The sequence below is a fragment of the Callorhinus ursinus genome, unplaced genomic scaffold (assembly GCF_003265705.2).
Source record: "Callorhinus ursinus isolate GAN/ISIS: 27379988/994484 unplaced genomic scaffold, GSC_fseal_2.0 scaffold32, whole genome shotgun sequence".
Lineage (NCBI taxonomy): Eukaryota > Metazoa > Chordata > Mammalia > Carnivora > Otariidae > Callorhinus > Callorhinus ursinus.
Genome location: NW_027397094.1, coordinates 17,258,558 through 17,283,444, shown reverse-complemented (window position 1 = coordinate 17,283,444; position 24,887 = coordinate 17,258,558). Strand labels below are relative to the sequence as shown.

The window sequence follows — 24,887 nt, the reverse complement described above, 5'->3', positions numbered from 1 at the left end:
GAATCAAAGGTCTTCGCATTCCTATTAGGAGATCTGGAGGAAGACTGAGGCCCCCAAGTGACAGGAATCCATATCCAAGGACGGTCCCAAATTTGGGGCACTCACTGCTATAAAGCTCACTTTTTGCTAGGTGTAATTTCTTAAAACATTTAATTAAAGTACAGTTGACATATAATACTATAATATTATAGTATAATATTATCTACTATATTATAATATATACTATATACTATACTTATACTATATATAATTACTTGTAATATACAATTATATATATTATACTATAATATTATAATGTTATATGTAACATACTATATATAATAACGTATTAACTTCAGGTGTCATGACCATCACAAGAAGTGTGGTCGCCATCCGTCACCACACAAAGTTATTACAATATTCCTCACTCTATTCCCTATGCTGTACTTTTTCCATCCCGACTTATTTTATAACTGGAAGTTTGTTCCATTGCTCCTATCTCCCCACTCCCTCCCCTCTGGTGCGAGCTTATTTTTAAAGTGAACATGAAATAGGATCTACATTTCAGTAAGTAACATATAAAGTTGTAACTTCCAAAGTCCCCATCAAGGGGCACAACTCAGAAGAACGGTTAGCTGGGCGGTCAAAACCTGGCCATGAGAGGGCTCAGCCTGACACGTGCGGCTCGTCTGCGGGTCGTGCTCAGATTGGGTGTGCTTCGATTGAATTACTTCAGCCGGTCGAAGATGTCAATTAGTGCTCCTTAGTTGAGTAAGTCTATAATTCTATGAAAAACCCATCACCTTCAATGGACTCGTATCCCCACTGACCGTTGCCACAACTGCGGCAGACACACACATGAATCGTGTCCGGGTTCGAGAGCCTGCCCTAAAGAGCATGATGGGAGAAAGGCAGCATCACTGGACATCCACACACGCGCTCGTACTCTGTGCGGGGCGCTCTCTGTAGAAACACCCTCCCTTAAGTCGTGTAATTCCTGGCTGGCGGGCCTCCCAAAAGTCCTGTCTCGCCTTACACGCATCTGGAGGGAGCATCCTTAGCCTAAAACAGTCCCACCAGCACGCAGAGGCAGAGGGCATCATCCACCCCGAGAATTCAGAATTTGCTGCCGAAACTGTACCAACTGAGCCACGAGCTTGTTTGACAAGTGTCTTTAGGGCAGAAAAATGTATCGTTCAATTGCCAAGCTTTTCCTTTAAAAAGGTTTTTCTTGCTCCTATGATTAACTTTTAAATAAATAGATTTATTAAAAAAGAAAATTAATACACAGCATTACACTTTGCCCCAGAACGTTACTATTAATGTTGTGTATTTTAGAGACATCACAACAGAAAGGATCGTAGGAAAGATGGATTATAGAGGCACCTGGGTGGCTCAGTCGTTAAGCGTCTGCCTTCGGCTCGGGTCATGATCCCAGGGTCCTGGGACCGAGCCCCGCATCGGGCTCCCTGCTCAGCGGGAAGCCTGCTTCTCCCTCTCCCGCTCCCCCTGCTTGTGTCCCCTCTCTCGCTGTGTCTCTCTGTCAAATAAATAAATAAAATCTTTTAAAAAGAAGGCAGTATAGGTTATAGTAGTAACACGGGGGAACACAGGACTATGTCAGCCCACTTGTGCAAAGCCCCAAGACCTGCAGAGGTGGGGCCTAGTTCCTGTGCCCCTTCCCCACCCCACCCTCTCAAAAGAACATTGGTGACAGCTGCAGAAACTGATGGATTGAGAGCTCATTAAGATGCACCCATGAAGCTGTCACTGGGGTTTCGGCACTCTCCCTGTCTCGGGGGAAACCTGGTTCAGCGGTGCTGGTCTTGACCATCGGAACAGAAGAGAGTCCGGTTTCCCTGTTGCTGTCGTGCACCTGTCGGGGCACGGCAGATCTGGGGAGGGGGAAGTCATTCATCATTAGGGTCTGTGATCCTCTGCTTGAACCCTTTATTCACTAGCCATGCAGGAAGCAGGTGGAGGGTGGCGTCCTCACAGCGGGGAAGCAGGGCGCGCGTGCACGGTCTGTGCTCCCTGACATTAGGCAGAATGAGCTGCCGGTGATGTGGGAGGCTGTCCACTGGGGCATCTGGGGGCGGCCACTCATGAGAGCTGTAAGACGTAAGCAACGTTCACTCGCCACGGGAGGAATGGAGTCTGCCACGAGGAGGCAAGGAAGGCAACAGTGCTGGGTTCTGTGGGCAAGGGCTCTGCTGTTTACCGGCTTGCGTGATTTGGGGCACAGTACTTAATTGCTCTGAGCCGCGGTTTCCTGTTTGTAAGGATCATTTATACTCTATGCACCTCAGAAGGCCACTGTCTGTAAGTGAAGGCTGTGTGTAAAGGTGATTTCTTTTTAAAACAGCAAAGCTCTATACCCACGGTGTAGCCTCTGGACACACATGTGGCTGTTTTACTTTAACCAAAATTAAGTAAAATGAGAAATTCAATTCCTCAGTCATACCAGTTACGTTTCAAGTACTCAACAGTCACATGGGCTAGTAGTTGCTATAATGAAAACTTCTACCGGACAGTGCCGCTTTATGCCACCCTTGGTTTATATTTTCCAGCAAAGTCTGCAAATCACCACCTGATTGCTGACTTCCTGCCACCGATCTTTCTCTCTCATTGCCTCCTACCTTGACTGTGGCCAAGGCTGTCTTCCTCTCTAGCTGGACCTTCAGCACGACTGACCCTTGCAGGAACGGGCTCAAATCTCGGTGAGGCATGGAGCAGGGATGGGTGCTAGCATTCTGGGGGCTCTTTGCACCCACTCGCGTCAGTGCGGTTGTAGAGTCTAGGTTCCCTGGGGAGAAGGCCAGGGCTCGATCTGGTCCAGTTAGTGCCTGACTCAGTGCTTTACTGTCACCTTTGAATCCCGACATGGTGAGGAGGGTTAGGCTAAGAAACTCCACCCAAAGGACTGAGGAAGAGATGAGTTCTCAGTGACTTGCTTGAGGACACGCAGAGATGATGTGACAGATGTCTTGTTCCCCAGCCAACTCCATCCGACCCAGCCAGGATGGAAGCTTGCGTCCTCCCCGTGTGCAATTAAACACAGGTGGACAAACGCCCCGTCCTGCCCATAAGCAAAAGCCACTCTAGTTAATTAATCCCACTCTGATCCTCGCATTTCAAGCTAATCCAGTTAGTGACAGGTCAGGTGACAAAAGATTTCATTCACTTAGAATAAAAAAAGATGAAAAATCAAATAAGGACAGAAACCAGTGCAAATTCCTCAAATTCTTTCAATATAAAAAGTAGGCCTCAAAATAAGAGAGATCCGCGACAGCCGATGCTAAGACATCAAACAACAATCAAGTTGCGTAAGAAATAGATACGTGGTTTTTGTCTACAGTGAGGAAAATTCTCTCAAACAGCCTGGTGCTTAAGAGGGTGGGCCCTGGGGTCAAAAAGGCTGTGTTTAACTCCGGGTCTACGGCTTTACAGCTGACCCCCCGGCAAGGGAGCTCGTCTCACCGCGCCTCAGTTCCTCGCTGTGGGACAGGCGGGAGCGCTAGCTACGTCACATGGTTTCTGTGAGGAGAAAATGAGGAATGCACAGAAAGTGCCCAAGCACAGAGCCCGGCACGTAGCAGGCCCTCCGCCGATGCCAATTACCCTTTTCTGAACCCCAGAAGAAGCTGTCGAGACTCCACAGATTAGGCTGAAAGGAAGAGAGATGCTTCCAGATCAGCTAGTCCCCCCACAACATGGGGTGCAGGGACCTCAACGGCAGCACCCCTCACAGATGCACATCTGGGCTCTGCCTGGACATGGTGGGGGATGGGCAGGGTATGGGACTTGGTGGTCCTTAAGCCTGGGAGTTTCCATCCTGAGTTCTGGCTTCTGAAGCCCGACCACCTCCAGTGAATGTCAGTTCACTGAGCAGGAAACCACGGCTTTGCATTCAGAATGGTTCTGTCCCTGCTCAACACGGCAGCCATTCAAACCCCAGGAGCGCCCGGCCTCTCTTTTTGGGGGGCAGAGCATCGTACGTCCCTCACTAGGGCTGTGCTCATCTGTCACCCCCTTCTCGGGGCTCTACTGCCTGCCAACAGCCCTCGCTGGGAGCCCTGGGTCTCACACTGCACAGGCAGGTGGCCTAGTTCAACACATTCAAATAGGAGAAATCTGCTCTTTTTGACTGTACCAGTTTGGGGTTTTTTTTTCCTCAAAGAATCTCAGGGCTCTATGGTCACCGTGGGTCAACATAACATTAACCAAACTGTTGGCCAATTTTTCCTACTGGATTCTTAATCTCTCTGACCTAGTAGAGACAGAACAACAGTCCCTACAGAGAGTTCTGATCCCACAGAAAGGTCACAAGACTTCCAAGATGAACTTACGGTCTCAGAATAAGGAATTCCAACCCGTAAATGACAGGACCTTCCCCCGAAACTGGGAAGTCTCACCTTCTGTATAAATCTCTCCTTCTGTCCTCCCCAGCTCACAAGGGAGGCTGCACACGAGGGGACAGGTGAGTCTGTCCCCTTGGCGGGTTCCCTTTCTCAGAGACCCTGTGCAAACGGCGTGAACTAGAGGGTGTGCTGAGGCTAGGGACAGCTCTTGGCAGACCTGTGACACAGGACACAGACGATACACTCGAGTGCACCATAAGTCTCTAATCAGGAAATGGCAGTGGTTCCACCAAAAAAGAAGGCATTAGCTCTGGTCTCATATGGTACAGAGCGTTGAGAGCCCAAGGAGCGACTGCGTCTCAGGATGCTCAGAGCCTCCTTTATGTGACTCCCTGCCTGCTCATTCCACTGCTAGGGAAGCCTGGAATCAAAGGCCTAAAGATCCTCTCTGAGTCTATGCCAGGCTGTGGGCACGGGAGGGGTAAAAGGGGCCTCCATTAGCCTTGACGACTTTCTACCGTAGATGTAAGTATACTACAATCCCCGATTCTCCTTAAATGGACATTTGAAAGGTGAGTCAGAGAAACACTTTCTATCTGGGCACCCATGTCTGAGAGAAGAGAATGCCCGAGCTGGGCCGTTATTTCTTCCTCCCTTCCTGAGAGGGCCCTGGGGAAGCAGGAGGCGGGCTGCACAGAGACCGCAGAACAGGGAGCCCGCCAGCCTTTTGGCTCCCGTTTCTGCTCCACGGCCTCTCAGACTTGAATCTTGGGGTAAGTGACTTACTCTCTGGGAGCTTCTGTGTTCCCTGGTGTAAAGTAAGGACAGCAGTATACTGCTCAAGGGCTTGCGTCAGGCTCAGCGGGTGCGCCTCAGCGCCTGGCCTGCAGGGAGGGATGGGGACTCCTGTTTCAGCCCTCCACCCCCTGCTCCACAGATGCCTTCTGACTGCCCTATTCTGTACACCTCGGGGAGCCTTTCTTAGCCCCCAGGTGCCCGCCTATGGTCCCGTTACACCGTACACACACTTCTAATGCTGCACCTGTTACACTGTATCTATGAATGGCTTAAATACATCTGTCTCTCCTATGAGAACACTTACTTCTAAGCCAGGTGAACTGCAGGAAAACCCTCTGCGGTAGAACCAATGTATATATATATACTGATAGACATATAACAAATATATATATATGTATATAGAACCTATATATATATAAAATGACTTCTATCTATTAAGACAGATGGACATTTATTTTGAGACCCACAAGATTATGGAGGCTTGGTAAGTCCAGCAAGACAGGCTGGTAGGCTAGAGACCCAGGCTGCAGGTCAAATCCAAACCCAAAGGCATTTTTCTAGCAGATTTCCCTCCTCTTCCAGGTAGATGAGTTGTTTTTTTTTTTTTTCTATTAAGTCTACAGATTTGTTAATCTCATCCAGAAAACACCTTCACAAACACATCAAGAATAGTGTTTGACCAAGTATCTGGGTACTGTGGCCCAGCCAAATCGACACACAAAATTAATCATCACAACCTCTGAGCCCTGCAGAGATCAGGCGGTAAAACCAGAAAGGCCGAGTCAGGAAGGCAGTGACATGGAGCAGGCACTCCCCAGCACCTTGCATCCTGCTGAGCCACCCGATGACAGAGTGACTGAGGTGCTGTCCCCGCATGGGATGCAGACAGATGGTGATGGGGCCCAGGACTGCAAAGCACATCCACTGTCCTGGTCACTCAACTATCTGTAACTGGGAGTCCACAGGCCCACAGCTGGAGCCTGGGGCAAGCCTGCCCAGGGGGAGCGCGACAAGCTTGGAGGCACAGTGTTGAATACTCAACCAAACCAAGGCTCCGGGGACCCCACCTCCGGGTCCATCAGCATCCACAGTGTATGTGGAAAGTGCCTTTGCTCACGGGGAACTCACTCTTTCTACGTGCTAGTGTATCATCCCCCAGGCTAAGACCTATGCGCCCAGATGCCTGGGATGATGAAAAAGTTCTGGAAATGGATGGTGGTACTGGCTGCACAACACTGTGAATAAACTTCATGCCACTGACTAGACGCTTACAAATGGCTAAAATGGTAAATTGTACATGCTGCGCATATTGTGCCACAATAAAAAAGATAATGCTCCTTGAGGACAGGCCCACGCCTTTCCTTAACCCCCACAATACACAATACATAATCCATTCCTCACCATTCCTTCTCTTAGAGTTGACCAGATTGTCAAAGACGAAAGGCTTGGGGCCTACCGGCGGTAACTGACTTCACAGAGCAACGTGAATGGCCCGGAGCGTCACAGGCCGGTGTCTCCACATACGGATTCACGGTCAAGTGATTGGTGCGTGGCAGAACACCGAGATAGACATTTTGGATGGAAGGACTTTTAAGGTAAGTGGACCTGCAGGACTGCTCCACGGAGGCCAAGTGGGAGCCCAGGTGCAGCAGTCTGAGCCAGCACCTCCTTAAGAGCTTGCCGGAGGAAGGTTTGGAAGAGAGCCACCAACACAAGGGTCCCACCTGCTCTCTGCAGCTCCCAGAGCTCAGCGGCCTCATCCGCTGCTTCTTCCTCCTGAAAACTTTTTACCCCCACCTCCTGCACTCTCAGAAATGAACAATATGAACCCCTTAACTTCCAGAATGAATCCATATAATCTCTCCTTCTACCTCCCTCCTATCACATCCTTCCCTACAGTCCTTTCCTGGGAAAACACTGAAAAATACCGGAGTTCTTCTAAACAACCATCACCGTTAGTAGTAGTAGTAGTAGTATTTAAAGATTTTATTTATTTGAGAGAGAGCGAGCACACAAGTGGGAGCGGCAGAGGGAGAGAGAATCTTAAGCAGACTCCCTGCTGAAGGTGGAGCCCGACATGGGGCTTGATCCCACGACCCTGAGATCACGACCTGAGCCGAAACCAAGAGCTGGATGCTCAACCCACTGCACCACCCAGGTGCCCCGTATTATTATTCTTGTCTAGCCATTGGCTCCCCCTCCTCACCCAGATGCCCTTGTGGGGAGAAAGGCCTCACATCTGAGGCACAGGATGAGCTGGCTGTGCTGAGCTCCTGATTCTTTCCCACCAACTTTTCCTGAGCCACAGAGAAATCACTGACCAATGTGGAACTTTCTTCCCCTCACTATCCCTTTACCCAGAATGTTTCAAGCGGAGCTAACCCTCAGCCTGACCGTGCTTCAGAAGGATGCAGTCCAGCCAACGAAAGTGGAGTCTTGGTGCAATGAAACAGCCAAGCCGAAGCAAGACCTTGGTTTCTGCTAGAAACCCACCTATACATCCACTGTTCCTTCAAGACATCAGCTCAGTCTGTGCCTCAGTACCTGGAAGAGAGCTGTCTGGCCAGCTCTGTGGGCCCAAAGTGGTAGGCCCTGGGTCGTTTATGTCAGTGCGTAATGAACCACCACAGAAGCTCAGTGGCATGTGGAAAAGGTCCCAAGGCTCGTGGGTTTTCAGACCTCAGGGGTGGAGCCTGGACACTCTCTCATGGGCAGAGCGGAGAAGCCCAAGGAGAATCCTGCACGTCTGCTCTGGTTTCTCTATGCATCACTCCAGCTTGCATCCTGCTGGCCGCAGCAAAACATGCAGCCAACCTCAGAAAGCCATGGGTGGGCAGACTGCTACCGAGGGAAAGCAGCAGAATGGCAAAAGGCCTTCCATGCCGGAAGCTGGCCTCAGTCTCCCACAGGCTCAGCAACTGGGCTTCTCTGTTGACTAGTCATGGAGGAGAAGAATGTCTTTGACAAACTAAAATGAAGACACTGTTCTTGTGTCTACAACCCCACATGGCATTTGCAAAGAGGGGAACCACAGGACCTTGCAGCAGCAGGGACCTCGCTGGTTAGTGACCCTACCCCCTCCCTCTGTGGGGAGGATGCTCGGATCCAGAGCCATTCTGGAAACTGGCTGAGTTCATTCTGGAACCGGCAAGAGCTGGGACCCCTGCCAGCCCCTCAGGACGAGGAGGGCAGAGGCAGCCCAGGATCATGGGACAGAAGCAGCAAGAAGTGCCGACACTGCGCGGCCCAGCACGAACCTCAGCAGGCACCCCAAGTGGGCACCGGGGAGGACGAGCACCCACCCTCCGGCGCTCGCGCCAGAGGCTGTCGGGAGACACCGGGGATGGAGGCGAGCGAGCTCTTCCGGGGAAGGGGCTGCTCCACCCAGCTTTGCTCGCCCCACCTACCTGCCCAAGCTGCTGACTTTCAAAACTCATCAGACCAGGCTCAGGACGCGGAGAACCAAGGACAGGGGAACTAAACAGAAATGTGAAACCAAAGAGAACCATGCCCAGGCCACATGGTGGCTCCCCTCTGTGCTCCGGCTTCTCACAGGCAAGGTGTCCTTCCCCGCTTGCTGCCCACCACAGGCCCCTCCCCCTGGACCAGGGAACAAAGAGAGGCACTGGGGATGGTTCTCGCTCTACCCATCATGGGACAGCCTGTGGTCGAAGGATAACCCCTTGTTGCCCCGGCCACGGTGCAGAGCCCGACTGCTGCTCACTTCTGGCTTCTAAGTGCAGCCCCTCACCGGGCAGCAAAGTCTCCTAGAATCACAGCGTTCTAGAAACAAAAGGAAACTTCAAGGTACCCATCCAGCCTTCTTATAGATGGGGATTTTATAGAAGTCGGGCAAAGCCTGTCCCGGGGAAGATCTGTGGCCTTGCCAGGTAGTTAGTGGGCATGATTTCCGGCCACCGAGTGCTCCCAGTAAAAAGGCAGTGGTGTAGACGCACGCACGCAGAACCCACGCGGGAGCATCTGTTCACAAGCCACACGGGCAGATGTCTGAGGACGCAGGGCTGTGTTTCCACGTCCCAGTGCCTGGCACAATGCTGCAGGGGACAGGTCCTCGGGAAGTACTTACTCAAAGGAGGACCAATGTTCCTTAGGAGGGTGAACCTCCCTCCCCTGTCCCCAGTGAGCGTCACTGCAAAGGACACTACTGAGGTGGCAGGAGCTGCTGGAGGCCGTGCAGGGACAGAGGGGCCCAGGCTGCAGATCCAGAGTAGATCCCGCTCTGGGACAGGTCCACTGTGGCAACTGCCTGAAGCCTATGCCCAAGCGGATTCAAATCTGGGCTCCAGCTGGGGACCAGCCCCAGCCCAAGCTGAAGGTCCCCCAGGCCTGCAGGAAGAAAATGGGATGCTCCTTCTTAGCAGCCACGTTTGCCTGAAGCACGTGCACTTTCCTTACTGTGGTGAGGAGATGCCCAACTGAGTCTTCCCACGACTCCTCCTCTGGCTCCGGGGGGAAGGGAAGGCAGAACCCCTGTGCCTCGGGTCTGGGCCAGCAGCCGGGCGAGGGCGGTGAGGTGGGGTCAGCTGGGACCGCAGGGCTGGCAGGCCTGACAGATGGGAGAGGGTGTCGCAGGCGGCATGGCAGGAGAAAGCAGCCCGGGGCCAGGAGCTGTCACTTAGGTGCCACATTCTGGCGTTGGCCAGCCCCCAGCTTCTCCTTTTGTGCATGCCGCACCCTGGCTGATCCCGGCAGCCGAACACCTGACATTTCCCCTCGCTACTGAAAGCCATGCCCGTGTCTGCCTGGAGCGGAGCAGAGCCTGTGCTCCTGGTGGAGGCTAATTTAACCAGCTGGCTGTTGGTGGCCCCTGAAGAAGGCTTCCTCAGTACGGGATGGGGGGACGGGGGTGGGAGGGGTCTTCTGGGACCACCATACAGCGCCTGTCCTCAGAGAGATGGTAGTCACCTCTTGTGACCGGCTCTTTTGGTGAAGCTTCTGGCTGACACGGTCAGGGCCTGAGCCTCGATCGGCGTTTACCGTTGTTATTGGACCACAAGGGCTGGACAGGACAGGAAGAACATGCGGGACAGTGTTGGCTGCCCCAGAGCCCCCGTGAGGAGCCCCAGCCCAGCCCCCGCCTCCGCGGCAGCTCCTGGGGAAAGCCCAGGGAAAGGGTGAGTGAGCCAGCTCAGCAGTTCCCAAATGAGCCGAGTCCCCTCGACTGGCCTCCCTGGGCCTGTCCCCGGGCTCACCTGGATAATGAAGCCAGTGGAGGAACACTGCCTGACCCAGAGGCTGAATTTCCGCTTTTTCCTCTTTCGGAGTTCCCTCTCCGTGCACGTGGCAATGAACACAGGGTCCTCGTCAATCAGGGGTTCATGTAGCACCTGCCAGGAACGAAACAGCAGAGATGCTCACAGAAGGCAGCGTGAGCTCGGGGGTGGGGTCATCAGATCTGCGCTCAAATCGAGTCCCTGCCTTTGACCAGCTGTGTGACCTAAGTCACTTTACCTCTCTGATCCTGAGTCTCCTCATCAGTAACAGGGTAACACCTACATCAGTGTTTTGGGGAGGACAAAGCAAGAAACCATACGCAAGGGCCTGAGCATGGGCCCTGACATACAGCAGGTGTTTAGTAAATGGAAATTTAAAAAGTAATTTTATTTTTATTTTACGTATTTATAAAAGAATACATATTTAATGTATTATTTATATGTTTTAATGCATTTATAATTATCCTATTATGATTACAATAATAATTATCATTACCATTGCCCAAGGTCCCCAGTACAAACTCTCACTTGGTAGAGGGATCTCCAGGGGTCCTGACTTCTGGCTGGGCATGCCCACTTCTTTTGAGGAAAGCCCTTTCTGACGGACAGCTGCAACTGCTAAAAAGTCCTTCCCCTCACGGATTCAAAATCTACCTACATTTACTCTGACTTCGGCCCCTGTAAGAAACAAAGGAAAACACACACTATTTCTTTAGGTATTCAAGACCACTCTCACACTGGCCCGCAACCTCCTTTCTCCACCAGGGCTGAACAATGTCTCCTTAAAATCTGCCCTGCGATGAACCCAGTGCCCTGTGGCCTTGTCGCCACGACCCGGTCTCTGGCCTTCGTCCACACTGTCATGTCCTTCCAGACACGGGATTCCCAAGGCAATTTTTAAACTTATTTCACCTATTTCACTTTCTTTAAGGTAACGTGGTTGTAAGATGTTTTCAATGACAAGACTATAAAGTAAAAAGAAATAGCCTAACACAACCAGGCTCCACAGGGTGGTCAAAGTTTCGCTTCTTCAAGCTAAAGCTTTTCTGGGGAGACTTTTCGGTAAATTTAGGAATCTGCTGCACTTCTCCCCCTGGTCCTATTTCAAGCTTAATTATGAATTGGCATATGTGTCTGAATTTCATTGAAATGAAGAATATGGGAAATGATAGGGCTCCAAGAACCCTACCTGACGCCCTAGAGCAAACTATAGTAGAGCCCGGCTCACCGCCCTGTTGTAACTAAGAGTCTTATTGAGATCTGACATTATTGTCAACGGCCACCCCTGGACTACAACAGCAAATCGGACAAGATGCAGCAGAGACCATCTGGCCATTGACAGAAAAAGTGTTCTAACCCCTGCTCTCCACCAGGGCTTTTGGAACTTTAATGAACCAACCAGGCACCCGGGATCTCCCTGAAAGGCGAATTCTGATCCAGTCTGTTTGGGGCAGGGCCCGAGCTTCTGCATTTCCAACAAGCTCCCAGGTGATGTCAGAACACGCTCTGACAAGGGCGGACTGGAGGACAATCCTTAGCAACCTGTGATTTGGACACTAGCCTCCCATCCTTCCATTAGCACTCCCCTGAATTGCATTCAAAAAACAACAGACTCACAGTGTTCAGTCTGGGCCCCAGACTGTTCTGTTGTTGGAAGCATGCGGATATGAAGCCTAGCCTCCCCGTCGTATGCTCATGAAGGGAGGCCAGAGAAGCTGTCTGATCACAGTGCCTTGCTGACTCTGTGGGCTCATAAAACATTCAAAGCCCCATCTGGAACCACTGTAGAAAAATGGACAAGTCCCACACAGTGTGGGGACACTGAGCTGGGGGGGGCTGGCGATGGTAGAAAGAAGCCCTTTGGCTGCCTGCCTGTTCCCTGCTCAAGTCCCCCAGCTCAAGAAGCAGGTCCTACTCAGCCCCCTGTGAAGGACAGTACATAAAACTGCCCTTGCTCCCTCCTTCTTCTTCAGGAAGCCAACATGCCTCTAGTCCGTGCGTATTTATGCAGAATCAGCCGCACATTTATGTTTCATCACCTGCCTCACCAAAGCAAACTGCATGAAAGCGTTCCTGCCAGAAAACCACTCCCTTCTCCTCCAGGCTGCAGGCCGGCCCACAGCTCTGTTACCCAGCTGTGTTTCCTGAGTCCTCTTCTCCATATGACAAGCTCATTTTGGGGTGTGGTTATGGTAGAGGAAAGACAAAGCATCCATTTACCTACTTGCATAATCCCTTCCCGAAAATATTCTTCTAATGGATCTGCCCCCAGTTTTGAGGAAATGCGGTGTCTCCCCTGCATTTGCGTATAAACATGCACGTGGGCACACACAGGACACCAGGCCATGTGGGTTACTATTAGACTCTGAGAACCATCAGGTTTCTGAAGGTTCTGTGAAAGTTCTAAACTCATCCCAGAGGGTCACATTTGCTGGAACAGAAAGGCTCCGGAGATGGCAGGGCAGAGGGGGTGTGTGGTTTGCCTGGCAAGTGCACCGTGTGTTTCGAGGGTGGAATGTGTGTGAGGGTGCAGGATGGAGAGCGATGCCCGGGAGCCTGGAGCAGATCCAGCCACACATGATGGAGAACCGTGCCCACGGCCCGCGGCAGGCAGAGTGAAGACCCTTCACGGGGGCCCTGAGGCTCCGGCGTGGCAGATGGCCACTCTCAACTGAACGCACTGTTCAGTCCCCTTCTACTTGAATGAATGATCCAGAGTCTAATCAGGGGCTTTTCACAGAGGAGGAAAGGTGGAAAACCAGGAAACCTTTAGAATTTCCAGCTTCTCCCATCAAGGATCAGAACAGGAACCTTTTCTACGAGGCAGAAGCATCTTTGAGAAGAAGAGTAAGTGTAGGAACCAAGCACAATATGGCTGATGCTGGGGGCCGAAGGAAAGCGCCCCCACCCCAGGGCAAGCTCACAGGAGGCTACGGTCCAGTTCCACATAGAAAGGCTAGTGCTTTCCGGTGCGCACGGGGTCAAGCTGCTTATCTGCAAAGGAAGGGGTACAAGCACTTACAGGAACCCCTGGCTAACAGGAAGGCCTAATCATGTTCAAAATCAATCATACACTGCAGTTCATGAGTGCATCTCCTTTGGTTGACCCTGCTCCGGTCTGCTGATCCAGGGCTGGCCCAGCGGGGCCCACAGTCAGGAGGGAAATGGAAGAAGAGGAGAATTCTGTGTGATTATCAGCCAACTGGAAAACTGGTCCAAGGGATCTTTTACTTTCCTGCTGCCTCATGTCCCTGTCTGTGGGGTGGTATCCCGGGTATTCTTATTTGCCTGGGTAAGATGCACTTCCCACCCTTCCCACCCCACTGCGGCCTGGACGCCAACCTCTTACAAACATCACCACCCAGGCCCCTGGCCCAGTGTTGGACTTGCTTTGGCCAACTTGGAGGCAGGAGCAAGACATGGAAGAGGCCCCCCGCCTGCCTGCACCGTCACCTCCGTGTTCCTACACACACCCCCTCTCTCCCCAGCCCACGGCTGACCTGGGTTTCCCACTGTCGCTACCAGCCCAGTCAATGTCCCCCCAACCCTGACCCCACGGCCGTTCACGGTCCCCGCATCCAATCCTCTCCAACTGCCCATCTAGAACACAGGACTTGCTTCCTCCTGGGGTCCTGACCAACAGAGGGCACCGGATACAAATGGTAGCAAAAAGAAAACATAACTTCACAAATACAAAGGTAAAAATAAAAATGAAATACAAAGTCTACTAAAAAAAAAAAAGTAAAGAGGAAAAAAACCCCCAACATGATGAGGGAGCCCTTCCCCAAACTGAGACTTATCTTAGGACCTTCTCTCAGCCTCGTCAACTGGATGCAAAAAGACGTGGGGTAAGAATAAAGAAAGTGTGTCTCCAGGCTCTTGGTGGTCCTCGCTGCACATCTGAGCCATAAAAGGGAGGAGGGCAGAACTGCCCATGCGCGCTGCAGTCCAGCCACTGCTGGCTCGGGAAGGTGCTGGGCCCCCTCGGGGCACCCATGCCCAAGCTGGGAAGGGACAGGCTCACAATCTCAGATTTTGCTAGCAGGCACTGCCTTGTGCCCACAGGCTACCCCAGGCTCCAGACACACACATGCATGGTGATCAGCCTGGGTATGGGTCTCAGGTATCTGACACCACAGTTTCTGAAGGCAGGCAGCACAAGGCCAGCTCACCACACCACAAACAGGAGTATAACCTGGATACGCCTGGCCTAGTCGAGAGGCTAGAAGATCCTCAGCAACCTCATCTTTACGCTGTTAAGTATCAATCATCCAAGCAGCTGGTTGTTTGATTCTTAAGAGATACTCAGCCGGAGCGAGCCCACAGCCTCTTCCAGGAACTGTTCAAAGGTCTGGCCCCGAGGATGGTCAGAATACTGTTCTTTTCCCCTTGCATCCAGCCGGCAGGGCTCTGATTTGGTTCATTGTCAACCAAGCAAATATTCAGTGAAACAAAAAAATAACGTGCCCGGCCCTGTATTTGGTCCTGCGGGGGCCTGTGTAAGGCAGGGCTTGTGTCCCGAAAAGAGCCCACCTCCTGTTTGGAAGGTAAGAGACACAACTGGGGACAAGGAAGGATGGGAGTCAGCTGCCCTATAAACAGTGGGGGAATTCAGGAAAGCGGGACCAGCATGAGAATGCGGGCCTCGCACTGGGCCCTGGGGACTGGGTACATCTGCTAAGGCAGAGAGAAGAGAGAAAAGCTTCCGGTAGTCAGAAAGAGCATCCACCTGCAAATCGTAATGAGCCCAGCATATTCACAGAACAGCACAGGGGGACGCTTCCAAAGATTGTTGAAAGGCTCCCACAGCCCTGAAATAGGGCGCTATCTTCCCCCACAGAAATCCTGTGATTTTTAGCTGTGCAGGGAAAAAGGCAAGACACAGAGTCAGGGGAAGGGAGAACATCAAAAAGAATGTGAGGGTTATGAAGAAGGCCCTTAGAGGAAGAGTAGGCGGGCCGATGGCTCTTCAAATGTACAAATAAAAATGATGTCGACTTTTGTTTCCACACTGAACGGGTCAAATGGAATTGGGCTCCAGTGGGCCAAAAACTTCCTCAGGTTTTAGTTAGAGGCATCCCAGAAATAAGCCACCTCTTGAGTTTGCTAGACCAGTAGAGAGCAGTTTTGAGGACAGTTCTGAACCTCGTATCTCCCCGCAGCCAAGGGTACTAGCCACCTGTCAACACCAGAAGGCAGGGTCTCAGGAGCTGAGAGCAAACAGAGCCTTCTAGAACCAGGGAGGGGAGCTGGGAAGGGGGCCATAACAGCTAGGTGGGGGGCTCTAACAAACCGTGGTCCAAAAGCCCCGCCTGTGCCACGTGGACCCCAGGACCTGAGTGACTGCCAGTTACCTGAAGAGTGGGTTGAGATTCTGGCCTCCTTCCCTTAGGCACCTGCAATGCTTCAGCCCGTCACCACCAACAGGGGACTACATACTCATAGAACACAGGAAAGTTACTATTAGAGGTTCTTCATAGAAGAAAATTCACCTTAGCCTGGAAAACATATCATCTGGAAAGCCAGCGCCACTAAGGGGAGGGAGGATGCAGGCAAGGAGGAGGGAAACTGGGTCAGAGCAGAACCCCGCTTTCTGACTTCTCTGTGGCGGGGAGCTGTGAGTCTGGGGTGGGGCAGGAGAAGAGCAGGAGCGCCCTCCAGGTGAGGGTTGCCATGGGGGTGGGGGGCCCAGGGGCAGGGGGCCCGGGGCACCCGCACACGGGCCTCACCTGGGTTTGGGAAGGCCTGAAGGCAGAGTCGAAGCCGTTCTGCAGGGAGTCGAGGAAGGGCTGGACCTTGTAGAGGCCGTGCGTGGTCTGGCTGGAGCGGAAGGCCACCACGTGGAAGTACTTGAGGATCTTCTCGAAGCGGGCCTGGCTCATGACAAGGGCGAGGCTCCGGTTGCTGTAGAAGCCTCCGCTCCAGATGCTGAGGACCGACTCGCAGTGGGAGATGCTGGTGGAGATCATGTAGCCCAGGAACGCCTTCATCTCTGTCAGCGTCACCTCGGCCCAGGCGCCGTCGCTGCCAAAGCGCTCCTGGAACTTCTTGGCATACATGTTTGTCTGCACCACCATGTTCTTGAGCACGTTGTCTGGGACGAAGAGCTGGAAGAAGTCCATGGCGCTGGCGCCGGGGGGCATCTTTCGGGTTGGACCTAAAACAGATGTGGGCGGGGGTGGTTCATGGCGACAAGCAGGGCAAGCAGCCGGGGCGGGCGCTGGGGGCTCCGCGGGGTGCACCTCCCCCTGCGAGCCAGGGTCCCGGGGTCCCCCTCCCCCCACCGCGCACCCCGCGCTCTCGCCCGGCCCACACAGACACCACTCCGCAGGGAAAGGGACGCGCGAGGGGCGGAAAGGCACTGACGCAAACACACACCAATCCAGCCCAGGAGCCTGGCCGTGGCTTTCAAGCTTAAACTTTCTTGTAAGGCAAGGTGACTTCTCTAAGGAGGCTTTCACCCCTTAGGGCCTGAAATGCCCACCCAGGTGAGGCTGCCATCTTTCTGTCCTGGAACTGGACACATGGCAACTTGAAATTTATTGCTGAATCAATCTGAAGGGGCTCCTTTAGATAATTTCACCAATGTAATAAAAACCTCACAATTCTTGACTAATGCAGGGACAGCCATTTGAAATACACACACACACACACACACACACACACACACACACACACCCTTAAGAGATACGGCTTTCAATTCCATATAGTGACTTGAGCCAGGCTAACAGTATGGAGGGATTTGTAAGAGACAAGTGTTTTTTTTTATTTTTTGTTTTAAATCTCTTTTACGTAATCTCTATACCCAACCTGGGGCTCGAACTCATGACCCGAGACCCAGAGTCACATGCTCCACCGACTGAGCCAGCCAGATAACCCTTCAGGAGACAAACTTTGCAATTTCTAATAAAAGCTATGCGCGTTCTTCAGAACTTTAACCATCCCCCACTCCCAACCTTTTTCTACTACTGATTTAGGCACTCTGAAAAACAAGTTTTTCACAGCAAAATAAGAGAATGACAAGGCAGTCCAGGTTTTAGATGGGATAGAGTCGGGAACCAAAACCCTGAATTTACTCGTAGCTAACTGCACAGTCTTAGATAAATACTTCATCTGCCCCACGTAGAAAATGGAACACCTGCTTTCCAAGGTTGTTTTGGAAACTTGGAAACCTTTACTGACACATTAGCAACAGAAATCCTGTGACTTGGGCTGAGGGCTTTCGAATGCTCTAACTGCCCTCATTTTATAGAAGAAAAAACTGAGGCCCAGAGAACCAAGTGGTCACCATATTCACGGTCACCAACAATTTTTTGGAAGAGCATTGCTCTTGGCCGAGAGCTGCCGTGACACTGAGGCCAGGATCTAGAGGGGCCCCGGGTAGCAAGAACAGCCTGCAGCCCCACACCCACTCTTAGTGGAAATCATTGTATTTCAGCGAAGACTTACAGCCTCCGATGGGTGAAGCCATAAATTATTCAGGGATGGCTCTCAAAGAGGAGGAAAACCAGCATTTTAATTGCTCCATCATGCTGAGTAAGCAGAATGAAATTTTCTCTTCCAAAAGTTATCTTTAAAGTAATTCTGCCTCCCAGGCTATTTCAAAATCAATTCTCACAGCAAACTCTGCCCTGGCCAACTGGTTCAGGAAGCAACTGGGAAGTAGCCGGCTCCCGCTTATCTGTTCAGTTTGGATTTACAAGCATCCTCCACGGTCCCCTTCGGCTGTTGTGATGCTTCATATTTGAGAAATGTTGGCATAGGCCAGTCACTGGGAAGGAAGGAGCCGGGGGGAGAAAATGCCATTCAGGAGATTCAATCTGTAGCACCAACTTTGTAATATGACCATTTAATAATACGGCCCTGGGGGTGGACAGCACCCCCAGCCAAGATAAGCCTCTCTTACATTTGATTCATTTATAGGAGCTTTTCCAGATATTACCCCATGTGATCCTCACAACATCCACGTGAAGCATCATCCCCTTCTGCAAGTGAGGAACTAGAAGCTCAGAAGTATAGGGACACAGCCCCAGGTCACTCACATCTAAGTGCCTTACAGTTACGGTGACCTTCATCCCACCTGGCCCAGAGCCAGTCCAAGAGCACCTGCTGCCTGTTGTAATTATTTAATAGTGTCCCTTCTGCTCTCACGAGCAGACAAGGAGGCATGTGGCTGTATATACACTGTGCACAGTGTATATACACAACTTAAGCCACCAAGTCTTCAAACCCCACCAGCTCCCTCCACCTCTGCCGTGCACACATTTCACAGTGGGTGATGTAGGGTTACAGTGCACAGCCAGAAGAAACTCTGAAGGGATAGGGAGGAGCTGCATTGTAAAAAATGCAAAGGCAGCACGGGACCAGGGGTGGGCATGGGGGGCAGGCTGGTAGGGAGGACCCAGAGGAGGAAAAGCAGTGCCCTTGGTGTCTGGCCTGGGGATACAGGGCTCTGCATGTTGATGGTGTCGATGATGCATTGCCAGGTCATAAATTCATATGATCGTCTCCCTCCTCTCCCCCCGTTCACCCCCCTCCCCACCCCACCATGTCACCCCTCAAGGCCCCATCACCAACACCCATTTGGTTCCCTCAGCCTACAGGGGATCCCCTGCCCCCTCAATCCCAGGATGTCACAGCAGGCCCACAGACCCGGGGTAGCGTTAAGAATGGTTCAGTAAGGGGCAACTGGGTGGCTCAGTTGGCTGAGCATCCGGCTCGTGGTTTTGGCTCAGGCCATGATCTCAGAGCGGTGGGATGGAACCCCGAGTCGGTCTCTGTGCTCAGTGAAGAGTCTGCTTGCAATTCTCTCTCTCCCTCTGCCCTTCCTCCCCACCTCCCCCTTTCTTGTTAAAATAAATAAATAAATCTTTAAAAAAAAGAAAGAAAGAAAGAATTGGTTCACTAACACTCAGATCCTGCAGAGATTCCTCCCACCACCCCAAGCTAGGAACCGACCCCTCTTCTCGGGAGTGACTACAAACGCAGGTGACCTGTGTAGAAAGGGGACTGTAACACAAGGGCAGCTGTCAGTGAACACCTGAGTGTCATACTGATCCTGGGAACAGAAAGGGGTAAGAGCCGATATTTTCTTCCCGGGAGTCCTCGGTGTAAAGACGGGAGCAGGCAGCAGGCAGTGACCCAGGGATGTCGGGTGGGGGGATGGGGGAGGGTGCCCACAAGAGGGACCTGAGTTCAGATCCTGGGGAGGTGGGGTCTGAGAGGCTCCCTGGAAGAGCCACACAGTTGGCTGCAAAGTCATCAGCCCCCCATGTGGTAGGGGCAGGGAGGCTACAGACTATCTCAGGCAGTGAGGACCTCTCCTGCAAAGGCCCCGTGACCAGAGCAAATGCCCCGCGTTTAGCAGACTGTGCAAGGGAGAAGCCTGGCTGCAGACACGGAGGGGCACAGGGCCGCCCCCCTCCCCCTGCCATGGAGCGTGCAGGGCTGTGAGCGCCGGCGGTCACGCTCATGCTGTAGGAGGAACCGCTCACTGCTGCGTGCGCCATGTGGGGAGGGCCTGGACTGTTCCTGCAGCCAGTGAGCTCAGGCAGGGTCCTAACTGAGGGGCGACCACAGCAGCTCCCTCACCTCTGTAAGTGTGATGGGCAGGGGAACAGACCACAGGTGAGCCGCGGTCCTGCAGGTGACCCGAACCCTGGGGCCAGGGCCTCCACCGGCCGGCGACCCTCATCAATGTATCCTTTCCATTTGCACCAGGACAAGAACTAGGCTGGTATCTTAAACCACACGTGTCCACACTGCAACTCCAGATGCCTCACTGTCCTCTCCCTTTCTGCTGCTCCCCACCAGCCCCCGCCAGTGACTTCAGCCAGAAACCTGACCCACCGTGGGTCCCTCTCCTCGCCGCACCCCCACATCCAGCCCCTCAGCACGTCCTGCCACCTCCACCTCTACAGTGTGTCACCAACCACCCACTGTAGTGCTCTGGCCCAGAAGACAAACACGACCTCTCCCAAATGAGTCATAGCAATGAGAAATTTTTTTTTTTTAAAGAATATAAACCAGATCACAATGCTCCCCTGCTTAATTAAAAACACTCCTGTGACTTCCCACTGTGCTTAAAAAAGCAAACGCACATTCCTTATCAAGGGCTCAGGGCCCTGCCTCCCAGGCCACTCTCCAAGGCCAGGCAAGCAGAAGGTGTGCAGCCAGAGCTGGGGGCAGGCCCGGGCCCTGGCAAGACCCCTCCACCCCAGGGCCTGCATCCACGCAGACCCATCTGCGGGACACAAGCCCTCCTGGGGCTCTGGCTTCCTCAAGTGATGAAGCCCACCCAACCACAAGCAGACACCCCTGCCGGTCCTGTCAATCTCCATCCCAAGAGGGCTTCCTTCCTCGCATTTATCACAGTCTAGGATTGTTTCACCAAGGACTTACATACTTGTCTGGGTCTGCCTCTGCTGTCCCACCCTCTGGCCCAGCTGAAGTGGGATGGCCAAGGTAAAGGCTGTTGTGCTGCCCCCAGCCCAGCTCACGGTAGGTTGGACACACCCACTGACAAGGTGGGTAGAGAGCGGGGGGGTGGGGAGGGCAGACACCCTGGCCCATTCAGGAGGAAGGGCCTCTTTGCTGAGCCCCATGGGAAGGATCTGGTTCCTGGGACAGAAGCCCATGTTAATGCCTGGTAAAAAGAACAGCTAGAAACATCTGTATTGAAGAGGAAGCGGACAGCGCCGGGGTGGGTGAGGCTGGAAGGAGTACAATACAGTGAGGCAGGGCTCACCTCCGCTAGCTGGGCAGGAAGCTGGTGCACCTGCCCACACCTCCCTGCGGACACACGTGAGGTCTAGGGAGCCAGGAAGGGGCAGCGTGCTAAGTCCTGGGGAGGGAGACCACCTGGGAATTGGGAACAGATGATCAGTGGGCAGGACATGGGAGGGGGAGCATCACAGATGACTTCCAGGTCCCCAACTCAGGTGGCTGGCTCTGGGTCTTGTTTTGTTCGGTTTCCTGAACTAGTGGAAACCACGTCGGAACTCCTTCTGGCCCTCCCTCTCTGTCTACAGCTGCTGGTTATGTGACCTTGGGCAGGCCACACAACCTCTCTGCACCTTGGTTTGTTCACCCATCGAATGGGAGTATAAGAAGCAGCCTGGAGTGAGTGAAAGCTGCAGGACCTCGAACACAGGCCATGGCCCATCCTGGCTGGTCCACCATGAGTCCCCCTGGGTGTGAGTCAGGGTCCTGCGGTAGCGGCCCCCAACCGCCTTCCCTGTGCCCACTTCAGGAACACAGCTACCTGGGGCCCTGATCCCCACCTTCACATGCTCTGGAAGAAAAGTGTGGCTTTCTAAAGTCCACCCTTCTAGAGACAGAAGCATTCACTTTAAGAGGAGAACGGCGTTTTGCATAAACTGGCATTTTGGGGCATCAATTGTCTGCAGTCTTGTGACACAGATAAGGATCGCTTAATGTTCTGAATTAAGGGCTTAAAATAATGAAATAATTATCTCCAGGCAAAATCAAGCGGATATAAAAATATAAAAGAACATCCCGCATTATCACAAAAATATTCCTCTCAGTTGAGATGTAAAAAAAAAAAAATTGAGACATTACATTCTATAAAAGGGTAACACAGAACATAGTCAAACCATTGTCCTCAGTGCCGGCCGCAGCTGGGCTTTATCTTCTGCTAAACGAATCCTCACTTCTCTCCATTTCTTTCCTTCCCCCCACCCCCTAATGGCTAACGAACGTGCAGGAGAAGCACTCTATCTGATGAACTGTGCGGAGAACTGGTCTCAGCTGCAGAATCTAGCCACACGGCCACTCCAGAACTCCAAGGCTTCTTTCCTCGTTTAACTTCGTGGCCCACAGGTAAGGGACCAGTTACAAGTTCGATTCGCAGCCAGATCAAGGAAGTCTGCACACAGGGGTGGGTGGGAGCCTCGGGCATGGCTCCTGGCCGTGCTCCAGACCTCCCTGGGCCTCGGCCCCTCATCTGTGTGGCCCGATGGCGTTACCCCCACCTGTCTCACTGGGCAGCTGTGAGCAGCGCCCAGCACCCCGTCCTGTTTCGGTCTGACCTGCAATGCTTACCAACCTACCAACGGAGGCTCAGATTACAGTCAGTCCTCTACATGGTGTCTTCCCACGGAGCCCATGTGACGCTCCGAACCATTCTCCGGAGCCCTTAGGAAACACACAGACACTTGGCCAGACAACCCCCCCAGGGCAGCACCAGGTATGTTCCTGTCTGCAGGGCCCCCCTGTCAGGAACACAGAGGAGTGCACTCCGCATGTGCACCTGTGTGGTCTTCCTCAAGCGAACACAGCACAGTGGCTGGCAAACAAACCGGCAACACAAAGAAACAATTCTGGAATCGGACCCCCGAGCTGATGCTGTTCACAGGAAACCCGGGCCCCAGAACAGGGGTATGCGGTTCTTCCAGAAGAGAGCTAGTTTGTTGGCTAATGCAGACATTAAGTCTACAGCCTTGACTAGATGTCACGTGACAAAGAGCTGCTTTACAGAGAAGGGGTGACATGCACCTGAGCCTGACACATGAAAACTTCCCAAGACAGCTCACCTTCAAAACCATTCGCCACACAAGGCACCTATACACGTACAAGAAATAGTCTAACTTACACGAAACATACAATTCCATTCATGTGCGAGAGCCGACGCCAGTCCCTGCCACCTGCAGCTGACCACTGTAAAGCGTCTTGCGGGGGGTGCTGTGCTGGGCAGAGGTAACCCTGACCACCTCCACATGCAATGAGCTAACGGGGAGCCGCTGAAACAGAAAGGGTCAGCTCTCGCTGCCACACACCTGGGCCCGAGGACCCTGCAGTGTCCTCTCTATGCAGAGCAGTGGTACTCTACATTCCAGGCCAGGACTTTGTTAGTGAACAGAGATCAGCTCACACGTGCTTGGACAGACAGAACAAGGGTCTTTTATCCCTCCCACCAGATTGGTTTTGATTTAAGTAGCAAGGTGACAACACAGGAAGGGCTATTAACAGAGTGCCTAGCACAGACGTGGCTACAAAGCAACAGCTCAGATGTTGAAGGAATGAATAAACAGTGGCAGGTACACAGCTTCATGGTGACTCGGATTCCCTTAGTGGCAGGAGCCTAAAGGCCAGGGGACAAGGCTATTCCATGACCATTCGTGAGTTTGTGAGTCCTCCCACAGCTAAGTGCGCTGCAGCCCTCTTCAGTCCATGTGGCCTGTGAGAGCGGCTGGTCCAGGCTCAGGCCCCACGCCCAGGACCACACTCGTCCCCTGTGCCCTGGACCAGGCTCAGCCCGTCCACCTAGGACCAGGCTTATCCACTCCCCCACCCCCCCGAAAAAATCACAGATTTCACTTTTCCTGAGAGCTGAGCTAAAACACAGTTGAGAGGTGTTCGTTAAGGATGAGAGGCAGAGTCACCTGCAGCTGGGGTCGGGGGGGTGGGGAGCTGGGGAGCTGGTTCTGTTCCTGGTTCGTTCACCATCTAACTGAACCACTGTGAAACTGAAGTTTCTCTGGGTTTCAGTTTTTCATTGGTAACTTGCCTCATCTCTCTCCCAAGACCTGATAAAACAGTAAAGACAATGATGGAAGTATTCTGAGGAGTGGAAAGAATTATATGAAAGTCTCCTATCACGATGCTGAAATAGTTGCTGTCCAGCAAAGTCAAGGACCTGGACCGGGCTCCAGCTCCATAACTCATGAGGTGAGTGGCCCGGGGCAAGTTACTTAATCTCTTAATCTTCATGCATGTGGAATGCCGCGACAGAAGAGCACAGGTTGGGTGGCTTGAACAACAGAAATGTGCTACCCACAGTTCTGGAGGTGAAGTCCAAGATCAGGGCGTTGACAGACTTGGTGTCTGGTGAAGGCCACTCCCTGGCTCACAAAGGGCTGTCTTCTTGTGGTGTTTCCACACAAGGGAGGGCCCAGGGAGGTCTTGGGTGCTGGGGTCTCTCTTCTAAGACACTTATCCCATCAGGAGACCCCTTACCCTCATGACCGAAAGCCCACCGCCTACTACCATCATCTTGGGGATTAGGTTTGAGCACGTGAATTCTAGGGTGGACACAAACATGCAGTCTATAGTACTCGTCGAGCCACAGTGTCCGTGGTGGTAAAGCGAAGCCAACAATACCATGAAATTCACAGTCCGGGTGCGGATGAAGTGGGAGGTGCCTCACTCAGCGCCTGCTTCTAGGTGGGTGCCCCGTAATGGAATCGCATGCACAACAAACAGTACCCACCAGGCCCGTACCCCAGGCTTCTGTCCCACTTCCCAGAGCTGACTTACCAGATGGCTATTACAGAACAGCAGCCTTAGCAACCACAGTTTATATTTCACTCAGACACTGTGTCTCTTTTTCACAAGAGGCTGTATTTTTAAAGCCTCTGCTTGGATAGAGAAAGGACAGCGGGAGCGTGTTTCCCACTTGGGAGGAAGACGATGGGGAAGGGACGCAGTGCTGAGGGGCCACTGGGCCACTGTCTGGGGCCAGCCCACCTCAAAGGCCCCATCTCGTGCACAGTGA

At 52.6% G+C, this 24,887-nt stretch overlaps 1 protein-coding gene across 6 annotated transcripts in view; it reads right to left on the bottom strand.

Annotated features, from left to right (window-relative positions):
* The window catches only part of PGBD5 (piggyBac transposable element derived 5), a 107,128-nt gene that overhangs the window by 21,620 nt on the left and 60,621 nt on the right, over positions 1-24,887 (bottom strand). For all 6 annotated transcript variants that reach the window (XM_073879071.1, XM_025850868.2, XM_073879067.1 and 3 more), the window contains exons 2-3: positions 16,102-16,529; positions 10,352-10,486 (exon numbers count right to left, since the gene is read on the bottom strand). In XM_073879071.1, coding sequence (XP_073735172.1) covers positions 10,352-10,486; positions 16,102-16,529 — 563 coding nt within the window. The remainder of the gene's footprint in view (positions 1-10,351; positions 10,487-16,101; positions 16,530-24,887) is intronic.